The 17,658-nt window shown below is 42.5% G+C and overlaps 4 protein-coding genes across 13 annotated transcripts in view; 3 read left to right on the forward strand and 1 right to left on the reverse strand.

Annotated features, from left to right (window-relative positions):
* LOC126564335 (protein daughterless) overlaps positions 1 to 11,419 on the forward strand; it is a 55,105-nt gene extending 43,686 nt beyond the window's left edge. The window contains exons 3-12 of one of the 9 annotated variants that reach the window (XM_050221343.1): positions 6,006 to 6,305; positions 6,480 to 6,668; positions 7,125 to 7,517; positions 8,470 to 8,535; positions 9,505 to 9,763; positions 9,858 to 9,963; positions 10,282 to 10,401; positions 10,477 to 10,622; positions 10,886 to 11,001; positions 11,286 to 11,419. In XM_050221343.1, the coding sequence (XP_050077300.1) occupies positions 6,006 to 6,305; positions 6,480 to 6,668; positions 7,125 to 7,517; positions 8,470 to 8,535; positions 9,505 to 9,763; positions 9,858 to 9,963; positions 10,282 to 10,401; positions 10,477 to 10,622; positions 10,886 to 11,001; positions 11,286 to 11,327 (1,737 nt within the window). In that variant the 3' untranslated portion in view covers positions 11,328 to 11,419. The remainder of the gene's footprint in view (positions 1 to 6,005; positions 6,306 to 6,479; positions 6,669 to 7,124; positions 7,518 to 8,469; positions 8,536 to 9,504; positions 9,764 to 9,857; positions 9,964 to 10,281; positions 10,402 to 10,476; positions 10,623 to 10,885; positions 11,002 to 11,285) is intronic. The other 8 variants (XM_050221345.1, XM_050221347.1, XM_050221348.1 and 5 more) reach the window with 8 other exon arrangements.
* Positions 1 to 17,658, reverse strand: part of LOC126563823 (epidermal growth factor receptor) — a 371,336-nt gene that overhangs the window by 167,979 nt on the left and 185,699 nt on the right. The gene's annotated exons all lie outside the window — the stretch shown is intronic.
* Positions 1 to 17,658, forward strand: part of LOC126563713 (uncharacterized) — a 158,202-nt gene that overhangs the window by 137,528 nt on the left and 3,016 nt on the right. The gene's annotated exons all lie outside the window — the stretch shown is intronic.
* The window catches only part of LOC126564362 (zinc finger protein ZFP2), a 505,414-nt gene continuing 499,321 nt past the window's right edge, over positions 11,566 to 17,658 (forward strand). Inside the window, exon 1 of the mRNA XM_050221386.1 lies at positions 11,566 to 11,569. The gene's annotated coding sequence lies outside the window, so the exon portion shown is untranslated. The remainder of the gene's footprint in view (positions 11,570 to 17,658) is intronic.

Raw genomic sequence — 17,658 nt, forward strand, 5'->3', positions numbered from 1 at the left:
ACACTATTGAACTGTATTTCGAAGCGTATAACGTATACAGATCGAGTGAACTATTCCAAGAAATTAAAACGTTTACTGGCACGATTTGCTCTACCAAACCGTACCTTGAATGGATTGAAGTAACGACTCGCGTGTCCTCACTGTGGGCTCGCTCATTTTCGTGGCTGACAATATAGTGAAGAAGAGGAATATCAAAACGAGATGAATTTTTATTTACACAGACTGGCGAAAAATAAACTTACCGATCTGCTTCTCCGGATGTTTTTCTTCGCTTCCCAATCGAGGCACGGGCCAGAAGCTCGTTTCCACAATCTAAGCCACCGAAACCAAGCGGGGATTTGTTGTCATTTCGGTGTTAAGACATTGGTGGCGTAGCTGTTGGAAATGACGATATTTTTTTTCTTCTTCTGTTTTGGCCGTTACCTCGGATTATTCAGTAAAGAAGATCCAATTCTACGAACCATACACATCTCGGTGAAAACATACAAAGACCAAAAAAAAAAAAAAATACTACACACCCCTTCCACCGTTGTCGTCGTATTTGCCATCCCAAACTGTCAATTTGTCACCCTATATGTCCCCAGTGCCTCTGCAAGGTTTGGGTTTTTTTTGGGTTGGTGAGAGAAACCCTGCGAGAAGCGAAACAAACACGTATAATATGCTCGATTAGTTCAGGGTCGTTTTTGGAACTGGAACTCTTCTATCGCTAGGTGTGGAACACAAGCAGAGGAGAAGGGGGGGGGGGGGGGGGGAGGATGTTGCACGAGCCGGAGACTACGATGGAGAAGCATGGTGGCTGACGGGGTGGTCTTTCTCGGTGGTATGGTTCTTGAGCGCTCGATATGTTGGTTTGATGGTGTGTGATGGTCCTATATTGCTGCTGACTGCTTATACCGAAAAAGCGTGCAGTGTTCCACCACCATGGGAGTCGATCGATCGCTGTGGAGTCTGCTTTGCACGGGGTTTCGGGTTTATTATGCTAATAAGCGCAATATAATACGCATTTTTTTTTTGGTGGTTGAATAATTTCGCCCTCATCCTCACTGTATAGTCGGCAGCCGCCTCCCTCCTCAGTGAAGCTGTCGATTAGAAGGCACACACATTAGGCTGTGTAATGTACCAGGAGGAAGGATTTGCGTTTTCCAACTCCCGCACGGAAAAGCTACAGGTACGGGCCACAGACTGTACGAAGTCAAACGTAACTGTGCGCTCCTCACTACAAAGTGCGGAGAGATTCTGTTCATTCGTCTCTCGGTGTATCTCTTCTGTGGTGGTGGCAACCGAATGGAACAGCCAGACAGGGAGCAGGACATAAATTATTAATATGTAAATGAATCATAAAACCGCCAAAATTTATGGATTTTCTTTGGCTAGGTTTTCGATTCATTCTGGACCATTTTTCTGTGCCGTGAGTCCACCGTGAGCCGTGTTGTGTTCGGCTGGTACACATACAAACATCCTCGAACATAATGTTTTGTTGTGTAGCGTCTGCTGTGGAAGAGGTAAGAGGAGTGGGACGTGCTTTTTTTGTTAGAGCAGTTTTTGTTAACTGCTGTCACATTGAGTGTTACATCCTTCGAGAGCGTTGGTTGCGTTCTACCGTTTCTGCTAACTTGGTTACACTTTCTAGAGAAATTTATCCTCCGGTTATGGTCGGTTGCTTAGAGAGAGAGCGTCTGGTTGTCTCGTTTTGTGTGTGTATGTGTGTGTGTGTGTCGTAGCTGCTTGAGGGTGGCGCGAAGGGTTCACTGTTAAACGTATGCTTGTAAGGATTTGTGAAAGAAAAACTCTGCCCAACTCACGGTTCGATCTCTGACGACGAACTTTCGTAACTCCCAACGATGGGGGAGGTTGATGGGTGGAGGAAAAACACTTTGTCACCGTAAGGTTTATAGTTCTCTTATAAGGGGGGCAGGAAGCGATGAATGGCACAGGAAAAGATGGCAAAGTGTTGCGTACAGTAGTGTGGTGCAACAGCGTAGAAAAGAAGCACAAAGCATCGTTCGGGGTGTATTTGTGTCTGCACTGGGACGATGGCACGGTTCCGCTATCCCGCGACAATTCGGAAGCAATGGTGCGTCCCCGGGAATATAGCAAGGGACGGGAAAAAATCTCCTTCAAAACAGAGGGACACCAGTGTTCCTGGTCCTGTTGCTGTTGAAAATTGTGAATGGATAGCACGCTACACGCAGGGGAGGATAGACCGATGTTTCTATGCGTCCGTTCCGTCCCATTACAGGAAGCCTTCAGAGAGAGAGATAGAGCGAAGGTTGGTAGTTCGGTGCACATTTTTCACGGTACAAACGTATAATAACCTTTTTCCCGAAACAGTCAACAAAAACCTTAACTGTGGAATGGGCGAAAAACGTTGCTTCAATGATTCTGATGATGGTTGGTTGTGAGGAGGCGTTCGGGAAAATTCGGGGTTGTCCGTGTCCAAGCGCAGACTAGTAAGGGGAAGAGGGGGGGGGGGGGAGGAAGGGGACAGGAAGGAGCAAAGAGTGTTAGATATTCGCTATTGAATTATAAATGAACTAATACCATAACACTCTACAATATCGCCTGCTTTGGTGTCCTGCCACCGTTCAGGCACGACCGGGCTTAGGTTCCCCGGCCGGGTATCGTGTATTCAACAAATCGAGAATAACAACAAAAAAAAGGAAAAGCACTGGAAAGTGTAACCGATAGCAGCAGCTAAAGAAAATTCTTTTAACAGCAACGAAATGGGTGCGATGGAAAATAAAAGGAGGACACACTGTGGAAACTCCGGTTCTCGGCTACCGCCTGTCTGCCTTTTGTACGCTCCCGTAACCATCGGGAGGGTCCTAGTAACGGGTTTCGTTCGTCTACCTCGGCATAAGGGGCGAAAGCACACCAATCGAACCGCAGCGACGATATGGATGAGCTCGTCATGATTGAAGGTAATATTTGAATCTTTGATGGCCCGCTAGAACCGGCTCTCTGAATCTTGCCGTGGCGATGACGGGAAGGAGATTCACAAGATACGGGCAGATACACCCGTCTTCATCAAGCTCTCCGCGTTTATGGCCGTTCGTTCATTACTATTTGATCGGATTTTTATCTCAATCTATCGCTGAGCTGTGTTGCAGAGGGAAGCAAACGGTACGGATGAGGAGGTGGTCGACAGTGGGATTTTCGGAGTGCATGCGGTGAGAGATAATAATCTTTTCAGCAGTTATTTTTTAACAGCACCAATATAAACGCAAAATGGTTGCGCAGAAATTGGGTGGGTGAAGACCAAAGAAGAAGTGTATAGAAATCAAATATTTCTAAGCAACAAACACAAGCGTCGTTCGATTTCGGTTCATCCTGCTGAAACGAAACATAAAACATTGGGGTCTGGTGAACATAATTTGAAATCGATATATTCAAGATTGGTGCGTTGAGGTGGGGAAGGCAAAGGAGGATCTCTTCTATGTAATGTGTGCTGGACGAATGTTTGTCTTTTGGAAGCTTTTAAATGTCAAAACACATGCGGTAAGTCTTAATAATTTATCGACTTTGTTTAAACACACACACGTCGATAAGCATCCAATCGGAACAACAACAAACAACACGCAATCGTGTAATTTAGCAAAATAATTAGAATATCATTTCCAATGTCGACAATATTTCATCTGAGTTCTCTGAGTCAGAAATGCAAAAAGATCAATTAATCGTTCTGCAAAATGTTGCTGTAAGTCGTTTGGCTTCATAAAAAATGAGCCCTTGTAAGGTAGCATAAAATTGTTGTAAATTTCTCTAAAATATATTAAATCGTCCAAGGGATCGCGTTTGGACCGTGTGGCGGGTTGTAGTGCGAAGAAAGAGCGGACCAAAACTGCCTCCGTTTATAAGACGAGTGATTTAGTACGCAACACTCTCACGCACACGAAAACCTCCCGTTTTCGGAGTATGATAAACGGTCGTCGATTCCGGATAGCTCCTTCTTTTCGTTCCTACCATTTGTCATCGCTGCCTGTAGCGTTCGGTCCGTGGTGTGGAGCAGCCCATCCACCAACCGACGATAGTTTCGTGCGTGTGTTGAGTTGTTGTCTAGTAGCAGCGCGCGTTCGGCGGTCACTGTTGCCATCAAGTCTGCCGTCCAAAAAGCTTACACCGATGGGAAGTTTGCGGCAGTGTCGATCCTCTCTCTCTCTATCTCTCTTTCGCTGTCCCCATAAAGCGCGGCAATGTTGGTGGTGTGGCTGGTTCCATTCACAGCACTGTTGCTGTGTGTTGGAGCAAACGAACGGGATGGCCTTTTAGCTTTTACTGCTTTACTACCACCCCACCCCACCATCTACCATCCCATGCTCCAGTCCCAGTTGAGAAAGCGTCTCTCAGTCGATACCTCTCCTGGCAACTGTCAGGAGGCCGCCATATCACCCCCGGAGGTTGATGTTTTTCGTGAAAAGTGATTCCGGTTGAGCTGTTGATGATCATGATTAATATCGAAAATTTGTCAAATATGATAATGAGCATCTCCCAGATTCGCTTCCCCGGTTGGCACACAAAATGCTTCCCCCTCCCCCCCCCCCCTTCCCCCCTTTCACCAATCCTCGAACCATGGGGCGGAGGTGGGTGACGATTGTGCATGCAAACATTGTAGAGTATGCTAATCTCCGTACCATGCTGAGGCGTACAGTATCAATGAGAGACACTGCTGGAAGGGTGGCAAAGGTTTGGGAAGTTCAGCATGTCGATAGGGGTGTACGGGGTGTAGTGGTGCGGTACGTCGGGTGAATTCCACAAGCAGTTTTGTATTTTGGGTGAGTTCTCCAAGCGTTTCGTACACTAGTGATAAAAACCTTTAATTCGGTCGGGCGTGGTTGAGTTGTGATGGTGGTGTGGAGAGACAGAACTTCCTAGAACTGGACAGATTCTCGTCCGGCAAGTTCATCTGCGGAAGTATTCTCGAAAGAAAAAAAAAAACGATCTAACGCACATAACTGGCTCACGAGGGCGCTGTGTTTGTTTGATGGGGGCGATGATTATGACGATGCCTCCGAGCTCCGAGGAGTGTCGACTGCTAAGCAGTGTAAGTGTTGAGAATGGTTTTAGATGCTTTCGTGATGATGCCATTGTGACCACACGCTTACAAGATGCTTTTTTTTTTTTCGTAGCAACAATAACAACGGACCAGTGTTGGACTTTGCTGCAATAGGAGATGTGTGTTGGCATTCCTCGTTAGGCTGTCGCGAAGAAGCGACTTGGTGGGCTGTGCCGAGCGGATAGAGTCTGCCTGACTGACTGGCGCGGTTGGTTGGTCCGAGTTGGAAAGCAATACCGGTTTGTGATATGCTGAATTTTTATCACCATGCTCGTTTGTGCGCGCAGTCCTGGTGTATAAGCCTCGGCAGCTCTCATTCACACATTCGCCACGAACAAAGGGGGGCATCATGCTCTCCGGTCGGATCGAAAATAGCGACCCAATAGTTTACAACGAATCTATTGCGCAGCTTCTTTTTTCCCCGTGCAGCAGTATCATTCATATCCAGTATTAGCTCGGTTTTATTCGGCAAGAAGCAACCCCCACCCGAAGGTAGTTAGGGAGTGGCGAATTCAAAATTATAGCAAGATCGAGAAGAAAAAAGGTATTTTTTGCCAGCCCGATCCAACTCGATCCAAGAACTAAGAGCAACCGCGGATAGTATTTCGTTAAATCGCTTGTGAAAAGTGTGGGATCAGGCGAAAGCTATCCATTAATCAAGCCATCGCCCGTGTGCTAGCGCTCAAGATAGCAAAAAGGGAATTTGGCAGGACTTTGAACACTGCTTTGGCGTGCTTTTAACCGGTCCCTTTAAAACCGGCGCGAAGCTCGGCGCACATAAATCACCCAAAAGTTTGATTTCTTGTACGAAAAAGCCATTACCTGTTTTTCATTCTTAAATATCCTTTCCGCCCACGGACACACGAAACGAGAATCCATTAAGCATAATTAATTCTAATTCCTCGCTTCTCATCTTGTCATCCTTTATTTTTTGTATTGGTATTATTTGCAGTACGCACAGGAGGAGTACACGCACGAGAGTCCGGTTTCGGGTGGGCAGCGATATACGTCACCGAAAACGGGAGGCGCACTGTATCAACCGGAACCGTATTATGATTCCCCCGGTGGCTCCTGGTATGCGTCTTCATCGAGCGGAGCGTACGCGCCACATTCCGGCACCGGCGGTTACCACAACGTAGGGCATGGTGCCCATCTCGGCGGTGGAGCTGGTGGTGGACCGCAGCACAACCATGACCAGTATGCCATGTCTCCGGTCGGCGTTCCACACATGGATGGCGGCCACCTTTCACAGGTAAAGTATTGTTCAGTTCTTACGGGATTAGCGACAACTGGTGTGGCCAAAATTCCTAAACTGCATGGTGTTTTCTTTCTCTTCTTCTTTACTATCGTTTTATGCACACTTGAAACACACAAACACACACCGGGTTGACTTTCGATACACTCATCCACCTGTAATATGGTGCAGAATCAAACGCAAACACTTCCACCGATGAGCACGTTCCGAGGCAATAACGCACAAATACCGGCTATTGGTACGCAGGGACAGAACTCACCCGCAATCTACAACGCAATCGCTGCCGGTCATCACAATCAGCATGCGCAACATAGTCCAATTGTACAAAACGACACGCTGGTCGGCAAGGCACTACAGACGGTTTGTATCTATATATTATACACGGTGTTTCTGATATATTGTGTGTGTGTGACGCATGTTAAACATCCTTTGCCTTAGTTACGGCTTAGTCGATTTTCTAGTGATCTTGTGATCATGAGCTCTTGATTAGTTCGTACTGATCACTACTGCAAAAAGTAGTCTGACTGCGTTATATTGTTCTTTACGAGGTAGATGAAAAAATTAAAGAATATGAAAACATGCACATTTCAATCGAGATTGTGGTATGTGGTAATGGTTGTATGTGAGCACAAAAACAAAAAAGAAAACTAAACAAAACAGAAAAATAACTCCAAAAGGGTGTTGTAATGGCTCGGTGCGCCTCTGTGCGCACCGACAGAAATGAAAAAAAAAAACCCATAATCCTTTTACATGGTCTTGTATTAATACATTCCATCCTGCACCCTTTCCTCCACTGTTTTGTGAACACTCTCACAGATGTACCCAACCGATCAGAGCATAAGCAGTTACGGTTCCAACCCCAACACACCAGTGAACTCACCTCCACCCCTAACGTCCCAGCAGCAGCAGCAGCAGGCACAGCAACAAGTTCAGCAACAGTCCCAGCAAACGACACAGCAAAGTATTCATGCCGCCGGTACGGTGCCGGGCAGTGGTGCGAGTGGGGCAACCGGTGGTGGTGGTGGTGGCGGTCCCGCTTCCGTCAGCGTTGCATCGGCGGCCACTGCGGCGGCAGTGGCGGCAGCGGGCGGTACCTGGCAGCAGATCAATCCGGTGATCAACAGCAACGGTGGCGGTCCGGCCGTGCTCAACAGTCTATCGAACGGTTCCTACGCTCCCGAGCTAGTGCATCGAGGTCTACCACATATGGTAAATATGTTCTTCTTATTGGCTAATTGCTGTGCAAGCTTCTATCCCTCTTGCTATGTTTCGTTCTGCGATCGTTTGTATCGGGTTGAAAACGCTCCGTTTTGAAAAGCTACTTGTTGTGATTGATTTTGACCCGAGGACCCCCAGAGTCAGCTTACCTTAATGCGCGAACGCATTATTATTAAGAGTTGAAGCGTTTTAATTTCTTATTTTGTTTCCTTTGCTTGGGTTTATCATTCAAAAAATGATGGCTATTAATAAATGGTCAAGATTGTTACATAAATTCATGCCTTGTATAAAGGAGGAGCAATTGTGAATCAGTCTGCAAACGTTTATGCATTTTTTTTAAATTTTGTATTTATGATGATGTAAACAAATTTTGTTTATTTATAAATCCGCATGTATCAGGGCTTTTTTTTCCTACATATTGCAATTTTTCACCAAAAGTTGTGTATTAATGTATATCTGATTTTTGTAATTTTTTGTCCATGAGGTAATGTTGTAAATTATTGTTCTTGTGCTTCATTATACCAAAGCATCGAGTGCAGTTGCGATGCTACGTTGATGTATTTATTATTCTCCTATTGCTATACGTGAAGTGTTCAAAAATAAAACCGAATGATGTGCATCGAGGTCCAATTTTGGAACGTGTTTTGAACACTTTTCGTTATCTGCACTTGTAATGCTTGTAATGCCATTCTTGAGCTTCGTTGGCTATCGTTTTATTTAATTTTGTTCTGAAAAAGCACAAAGTTTTGCACATTCCAGTTCAGCAGTGGTTCTTCATCGCACGGCGGCACACACAACGCCAAGTAAAATTATATTTTTATCAAATCAATTGTCTCTTCTTCTTTCTCGATCGTTGCATTTTCATTTTTGAATGCGTGTTATTTCAAACAATCTTTCGTTGATGCATGTTTTATTTGTGTTTATTTCGTATTTTTCCCGATAGGCAAATTCCCCCGAGATACTAGACGATGCGATCGTGTCGCTACTAAGAGAGCATGAAAATGTCGCGGTAAGTATATAGTGCCGCCACAACAGCACAGGCTACCAAAACGGGAGGCTCAAAAATGACGCGGAGAGCAATCACAAAATTGTTAAATGTCAATGCAAGGGTGTTCGATATGAGCTAGCAGTGTTCGAGCCGTTTTTGGCTTATGCTCAACGTTAAGATTAGTATTTTCAGATGGAACTGAACTCTTCCATACTTTCGCTATACGTTTCAACAATAAATTAAGAATTTTTTGAAATAATTTGAAAGCATAACTGTTTACCAACTTAATGTCTATAGATACATTATTACTTTCGTTCGCCAAATTCTACACGAAACTGTTTCACTCTATTCCAACCATAGTCGAGAATTGGCCCGGACATTGCTAATTTATCTGAAAAATCTAGTAATTTCGGCACCTAGCCTATATCCGAGAGTGGGTCTTTTGGGACCTCGAGAAGGAACGGCCTTGTTTTTCGAGCGTTGCACATTATCTTTAGCATGATACGTTATTCTATGGATACAATGCCACTGCCACAGTGGAACAATGTGCACATCATCATCAATTCCGAATATTCTTGTGTCTTGGAACCTTTTTTGTTTTTCGTATGCTGATTTATTTTGTCAAATTTTTCATTTGTTTGTTTCTCATACAAACGATTGTAGACGTATGGTGTGATGTGTATTGTAAAATTGGTTTTCATCCGTACACTTCTGCCGAGTCCCGGCTGGTTGGCTATTTGATAATGCGTATGCCTTTTTTTGTTGTTGTTGTTATTTTAAATTTGCTTTCATTCTTCAGTATGTCGGTTATTGTTTGTCTTCCATGCTTCCCTCCGTTATCATTTTGCTCGTCATGAGCGCAAAGCATTGTGCGACATATGTCTATGTTTACGCGTTCAGAATCATTGTACTAATTGTGTCTTTTGGCAATCTTTTTTCTTGTTTTTTTTTTGTTTCCCTGCCCGTATCACGTACCCGGGGTGTTTTCAGCAGGCCTTGCAAGGGTCACGCATGGAGGAACGGCTGGACGATGCCATCAACATACTGCGGAATCACTGCGAACCGCAGGTCGGTGTGTCGCTCTCTTCAATCGATCCTGCCGCCACCGTTTCGCCGTACTCGACCGGCAGTGCGCCGATCATTCCACCCTCCTCCCAGCTGCAGCACGACGCACCGGCCGAACTTTCCACCGTCCCTGTGAAAACGGAACGACTCCCCGGCAGTGCGCCGGCGGTGTCCGTGAACAACAGTAAGTTTCGCCCCCTCCGTACCATCGTACCATAAACAAGCACACAAAAATACTCATAGGTGATTTACTATCAACGTTATCATCTAAAAAACAGTTTATCATTTATCCTCAGAGAAACGTAAAGAACCGCCAGATTCCGATACCAAACCTAGCAGCTCCGTGCAGGGAACGGCGAAAGGTGCCAAACGGCAGCGCAAGTAGTAAGTTATTCTTCACGGGGTCCATTCGCATAGCTAGTATCGGGGCCACGTGCTATTGTGGCATCCATGTTGTGTGGATGCTGTTGTTGATCCTTGTTCTTAAAGACAATAACATCCTACAATGTTGATACCTAGCATTAGTTTTGTTTTCTTCCTTCAATATTTATTTGGTTTTGGTTCAATTCATAACACTGTTGTGTTTTTGCTTTTTTTTTCTTCCTTTTCATTTCACTGTTTTTTGCTGGGCTGGATTTATGTTTTCGTTCCATTTTTTTCTGTGTACTGTATTGATACTTTGAACGTTAACATTTGAACTAGTAGTAAAACCTCGCGCAGTTGTTCTAGTGCTGACGACGACGACGATGACGACGATCTCGATCCGCTGGCAAAGGATCGAAAGGAGAGGGAGCGAAGGCAAGCCAACAATGCCCGGGAAAGGTAAATTCTTATTCGTTGAAGGTAGAGAAAATGATAGAAGGTATTGATGTTGTCTTTTTATTCTCGATTGGACAGAATACGTATTCGGGATATTAATGAAGCGCTGAAGGAATTGGGACGCATGTGCATGTCTCATCTGAAATCCGACAAACCACAGACCAAGCTGGGTATACTGAACATGGCTGTTGAAGTGATAATGACGCTCGAACAACAAGTGCGAGGTAAGTATAGGGTAGAGAAAAATGGGGGCGACCCGGTGGTGTAGGCAACAGCGGCGCCGGTCTTCAAACGACAGGACCGGGGTTCAAATCACATCCGGACCGTCCCCCCGTAGTGAGGTCTGACTAACGAACTACGTGGTATCGGCAGTCTAGTAAGCCATTTCGATGGCCGGCATGACCTTAGAGGTTGTTAAGCCAAAAAGAAGAAGAAGAAGAAAAAATGGATCACTCACAACACATTGTAATGTACAATAAAATTTCAGAGCGGAATCTAAACCCAAAAGCGGCATGCTTAAAACGGCGAGAAGAGGAAAAGGCTGAGGACGGTCCGAAGCTACCACCGCACATCCTACATCAATCAGCCTACCCTACGCTACCTGTAAGTAGTATGAAACAGGAGCACAGGGACTAGAGATGCGATGCTCTAGACGTACCATCGGAACGGAATGGTCTGCTGCATCGATCAACGCCATGATACTAAAGCTCTGATTTATTTTCTAATCCTTAATGCTGCCCCTGCTGCCACTTGTGGAATGATCTGTCAACATCCAACACCTTCCTCATGACACACGCGGGCCAATACATATTGAAAAAAAAAACACACACACCCACACACATATACAAACACTCATCACACATGGAACGCTCGGTGTGTAATTGAAGGGTGCTCCTCCAAGTCTACCGCATAGTGGACCACCACAATAGCATACCAATTTTACCTGCTTTATTCGAAGATAACAAGCCACAATAGCATCAACAGGAACACACTTACAAAATCCGCACAACCAGTCCAATACAAGTAATTAGATGAAAATGTTCAACATGACACAGCCATCAAACGGTGCGTGTGTGTGTGTTCGCGCAGGATTGTCGGTGCCGGGTTTTGCATGGTCATTAATGTGAATCTGGCACCAACAACTTACCCCTAGCGCTAGAAGTGCGTGCGTGTGGACGGACAGAAGAAATCGTAAAGTCAAACACAATAGGAAAATGGAATTTTAAATCACGTGTTGAGCACGGAAGCATAATTTGTATATAAGAAAAACCAGAATTGGGGTTTGAAAATGCTGCGTGTGTACAACTAGAACAAAACGTTGTATAAACAACAAACAAAAAATCACCAATTGTGTGCTGCTGCATGTAAGTTTTGAGCATCATAATGGTTCACATCACAAAAAAAAATGGATCTAAAGCTCTCACTCACTCAATGTTGCTTACTGTTGGACAGTGCGATATATCTGAGTCTGAGTGTAGGGGCTGTACGTTTTATACGGCTAAGCGGCACCACCATCCCCCAAGAAATACTTAATCGAAGGAACAAGAAGCAGCGCAAGATGCACGAGAGTGTGTTTGTGTATAAAAAGTAGATTCGAACTTATTTTTTAAAAAGTATCAGTCACTCCATCAGATGTGTGCATGATAATAGGCAAATCAGTCTAGGTTAGGACGATTCTGTTTGAACACAACTCGATATGATACTGCTGGAAAAGAAATCGGAGGTTACAGAATTTTCTCTGCAAAAATTAGCTTAAACCAATACACACAGATACAAACAGCAGAGTGCAGGTGGAAACATTTTTTTATTTGTTATTAAAATGGGCGTGCGACAAGAGCATAAGGGCGCACTTCCCACAATCAGATTCCTAATAGGCAAGAAGACGGAGACGAGTGGCATTGTGGAAAAGTTATAGCGGAAAACAAAAAAGCAGTAATAATATCATTTAGTATTCTCTATATATATACAACATATATATATATATATATATATATATATTAAAAAAAATATATCGATATAAACAAAATGGAGCGCAGAAAGAGAGCGATAGGACGACATTAAAATGGTACTTAGGAAAAGGGATGAATTTCCATGAAATCAAGCGAAGAAGAATGAAATCATAACGAAGAAATAATTTTCCTTGCTTACCTGGCAACGATTGAACCAGCGGGTGGTAGAATGATTGAATCATCCCGCATCCCGCTGTGATAGATCAAAATAGGAAGAGAATTATGCACCGCCACCTTTTTATTTAGTGCAAAGGTAGAAAGATGAGTAAGAGAGTTAGATAATCAATACAATTCCGATGCAGTTGTTTGGAAGTTAACGAACGTCTGATGGTAGGAAAACGAAATTTCACTGTTTGGGTTTGAATTAATCCACCTTCTTTTCTTTTTTTGGTTTAGTTACTACTATTCTCAGTTTAATGAGCGAATTCGTCTACTTGTTTTTTGGCGTTAGTATGGCGCTTAAAGGTGTTCAAAACTTAATCCAGTACTTAGTAAGTTACCAGTTACCAGTGTACTTATATCGTGCTTTGCAATCACTTTTGTTCTTATGCTTTGTGTCTATTAGAGGGCGTATAACGGAATGACAGCAAGTTAATTCTGTCGGGGGTTTAAACATTGGATTCGAAATACACTTTTCCTACTATCAAACGAACCATCGTTAACGACAAGCAAAACTGTCCTTCCGGAAGAGGTTTCTCTGATGTTCTGTTTGTTGTTCCCGACCTTGATTGGTAGCTTTATCAGCTTCTTCTTCCCTTTTATGTCACAATGGCTAGGGATCCAGCATAAATTAACGTGCATCGAGGATGGGAGATTGATTAAGGTTTTGGCAAGTTCATTTGGATTTGATAACGGTTTTGGCATGTTCATTTGCTTCCCATTTTATCGGTGTCGTCTTTTGCGGTGCTAGTCGATGATACCACAATGGTCCACAAATAATGTTACAAACAAATGCAACACAATAGTAGAGTCTACTCAAAATAATACCTTCATTTCTCGGTTCATGCTTGATTTTACTTTCTGCCACAGATGGCAAAGCAGTAAGACTCCTGACAACTCCAGTCTCGGTGGGGTCACTCTCTTTTGTTTTTTTTCCATTTTCTATTGGTGCTACCCTTGATTTTGCACATAGCAGCTCTACAGCAATAGTCCCGTTCGCCCAAATCAATCGCATGAAAATGCAGGCACCATATGCCCTTTCCGATGCATTACTAAAGCCATGAATTTCTACGATACTTGCTTCATCCCTTATTACTCTTCGAGGAACCGCAATCTCTTCTATGTCTGCTATGCTTTGTTTAAACTTCTTCCATTTTACGCTTAGTTCCTCATCTAATGGCTCATCCCAGTTAACCTTTTTCTCCACAATATTTGTAAGAAACATTTTGCTATCACTATAACTGGGCCTATCAGTCCCAATGGATCATATAACCGAGCTGCGTCTGATACAACAGTGCGTTTAGTAATGTGATCATCATTATGCCATTTTGGGATGCTGAACGTAAGCATATCATGTGCCGGATTCCATTTTAGCCCAAGGGTTTTTTATAGACTTGTGGGGATCAATCAAAAGCTCCGAACCCATATCTCTCAGTTCGGGTGGAAGTGAGTTCAGTATGTGAATTGAATTAGATGCCCATTTCCTCAAGTGAAACCCAGTTATCAGCAATATTTTAATCCGGTTCGAAGGACCAAAATTTATGTATAAAACTTCTCAAAATAACTGAACCGTTTGGAATCTGATTTGCGACTCACTTTATTTTACCTAATGTTACATGTCTATTAGCCTGCTCTGCTGCCGATCAATCCGATAATCGGGCACGCTGTGTGTAGGGCCCTGGAACGATCGTGGTTCCTCGATCGTGTTGCTTAAAGTAACTAGTTCAATACTTTACACCGTAAATATTTTACGGGTACATATCTTAAACAGCAGTTAACAGTTATGAATTTTTTTTTTGGTGGCGCTGCATGATTTTCTCTCCTTTCTGGTGTAAGTACTGAAATGGAAATGATTTTGTTTTTCAATTCGGCTTCGCGATCAGCTCGAGGAGCAAAACGGCGCTCGGTGGATTGTACACTAGAAAAAGGCGCACCAAACACAGTGTTTACAAAGATGTGATAAAATTATTCGTGAAAACAAACCGTTTACAGTACCAGAGCAGGGGGCGAAAAAAGAGAAGAAAAACAGAGCAAAAAGAAAGGAATAGAATAAGAAGAAGAAAAAGAAAACAATCAGGTATCTAGTGCATGCAACGATTTCACAAACACACCACACCACGACTATCGACACAAATCAATCAAACTGGCAAAAATGGCGACTATCTTTACTATTGTATTACTATACTCTGTTAAGCGTCTGACTTAATGTTACTTTTTTTTGCGTTTCAATCAATTTAAATTTGGATTTTCTGCGACACGTCGCGACACACGTTAAATTTTTCTTTGGAATACAACGTTTCACTAGCATACCTAGAAGGTTGTGCTGGTGAAGTATGTGTTTTAGTATTATAAATGTGTTTACAACCGTTATAGTTTCATCAGAGCGTTGCCGCAAGTGCATGTGTCGCCACATGTACGCAGAATTTCCGACAAATTGATACAATTCTACGAATAAGCATTGACACAACGGTAACAACTATATTGTAATGAGTTTTTCCCCGCAATGCTTTCGCTATCTTTAGCTGGTAATTTTTCTATCGGTTAACTTATACGAATCGTTTAACACCTTTCTTTTTTCTGTATTTCAGTTTCTTTCATTTTGCTCTTAAATTGCTCTTTACCACTTATGCCTACACAGCAGCCAAATTGTGATGTCCATTCTTTTGGGGATTTTAATTGGCAAAGAAAGAATTTGTATTTCCCACAGAGAACCCTAAAAAAACTGCGTTTTTTTAATTCCTTTTTGTTTAGAGAAACGAAAAAATGTTTATGTTTATTTTTTGTTTATATATTTCTCCAAAACTGATCGTAAACGCGGGTGTACCACCCTTCCTGTACGATCGGTATACTTTCTTCCATTTGATTTGTTATTTTGTTTCCAAAGCAAAATAGAAAAACAAAACCATACGTGAAAGCAGTAAGAGAGACGATAGAGAGATATAGAGATTGAATTACGACACACACATCACAGGTGTGTGGGGGTGCGCGTAATACAGATTTATTTCGCCATTTGCAAATATACACCTTCCAATGTTCGTTTTATGTTTATTATATGCTATTTTAATTATTTTATTTTACCGCCGTAGTAATGTAATAAAGTTTAAGAAAACTCTATTGTGGCGGCGGGCGATAAGGAAAAACGAAACACTAGGAAAAATGGAGGCAAAACTTCACGCACACATCGTTCGCCGTTTGTGAGTGTTTTGTGCGAATAGGCTAAGCGAAAAGAGTATTTTACGACAAGAGTACATATTAATTTCATAATGATGCTTTAGTTGTAGCTGTCCCTTTTTTTTCTAATCATAATTGTGTTGAATGCCATTTCCTTATCTCTACCCCGCGGAGAATGGTTAGCTAGTTGTGTGTTCGCATGCGGCAAGTACAATCGTGTTGTACATCTGTGGAAAAAGAGCTACAAAAATGGACAAAGCGAGGAAAGTTCAAGTGAAAGATGTAAATCACTGAAGTGCACAAGTGAAAACTAAAGAAGAAAAAAAAACACATTAAGAAAGAATTATGAAGAGCAAGTCCTGTCATGACAATGGCAATGGTGGTAGGAAGTATTCCTTATTTTTCATGGATTTAATTTTGTTTTGTGATTGACACAGCTGACCATCATCATGGTCTATACTGTTCCTTTTTTTCTGTTTTATTATTTGATTATTTGAGTTTGCCAGAAAGCCATATTACTCTCGAAGGAAGCATACGGATCCTCCACAATACACTCATGCAATCGAACGCAAGTTCTACAACGAAAAACCATCAGACAAATCAGAGAAAGTGAAAATGATGATCACGATAAAACACAAATTTGCGCAAGATGTAGTCAAATCAAGCGAGATCAGTGCATAAAATTCCTCTCGTAATAAGATTGCTCACTTAAATCATTGTCAGTATTTCACTAGCAACAAGAAATGAAAAGAAGCAACAGTATAAGAAGCAAGCTAAGATGCACGAGCAAATCAAAATGAGTATATAAATCCATGGCAAATCGCAAGGAAGGCAAAATCTAGACAAAGCAAAATAAAACACAATCATTCAAACGAATTGTAAAATGGCAAGGAGGGGGAAAGAGATCAGTTGTGTACAAACAAAGAAAAAGGTGAAGAAATGCCGAAGAATGATATCGTACAGTGATGTGTAATGATAATACCAGACAGAGAGATATGGCTACGTTTTAATGGGAAATTATTAAAAAAAAAACAAGGAAAAAATGAAACCACACACGCGACGAATCAACAGCAACACGAAGGAAGTAAAACAAAACGAGAAAAATGAAGGAAAAATCATTACAATGTATATTATGTTATTAAAATAAATGTGCCATTTTTCCATAATAATCTTGTGCCGAGCAGGGGACACGGTTCTCTGTGCGCTGGTTTGACGGTAGAAATGAATGTATCCGAAAATAGAGAAAATAAAATACTGAAGCAGAGTGCATGCGAACAATGTATCGAGCAATTTTTCGTTATCCTGCAGTGCCACAATGGTTCTGTAGCGGGGATGATTTATTCAAAATTCATTTTGAAATTGATATGTAGTTATGTTTTGCACTTGTGCCAGCTTATCAGGAGTCTCCTGCAACACTCGAGTTACAGTAGATACCTGGTTGAGTAGAAAACTAAGTGCATCTCTGACAATTTTCGCAGGACAGCAATTCCCAGCATTTTGAAGGAAAATTATAGCCATCCGAGTAAAAACCAAAGCATAGGTTTTGTCTTATATACTTTTGTACCCGTGCCAACCGTGCTCAATATAATTAGCGGAGCTCACGGCCAACTCTTACGCCTTATTGATTATACATATGTGCTTGTTCTCCAGACAAATATTTTATATGATCCGACACTTTAAGCGCTGTCGAAGCATCAGAATATCTGCAGGCTATTAGGAGAGCTGACTACTTCGTAAAGGAAATATTAAAGGTCTTAAGCTCGTTGTTTAAAAAATCTTTCCACATTTCTCTTGTTTGATTGCCTTCCCATTACGGTATTGCCGACAATGGAAAAGCAGTCCAATCGGTCAAAAAGAGTTCTTTTTCGATAGTTTTATCCTATCTTACGAGCACATGTGTGCCCCACAATCGCTCTGCATG

Source organism: Anopheles maculipalpis, chromosome 3RL (genome assembly GCF_943734695.1).
Source record: "Anopheles maculipalpis chromosome 3RL, idAnoMacuDA_375_x, whole genome shotgun sequence".
In the NCBI taxonomy this organism is placed as follows: domain Eukaryota; kingdom Metazoa; phylum Arthropoda; class Insecta; order Diptera; family Culicidae; genus Anopheles; species Anopheles maculipalpis.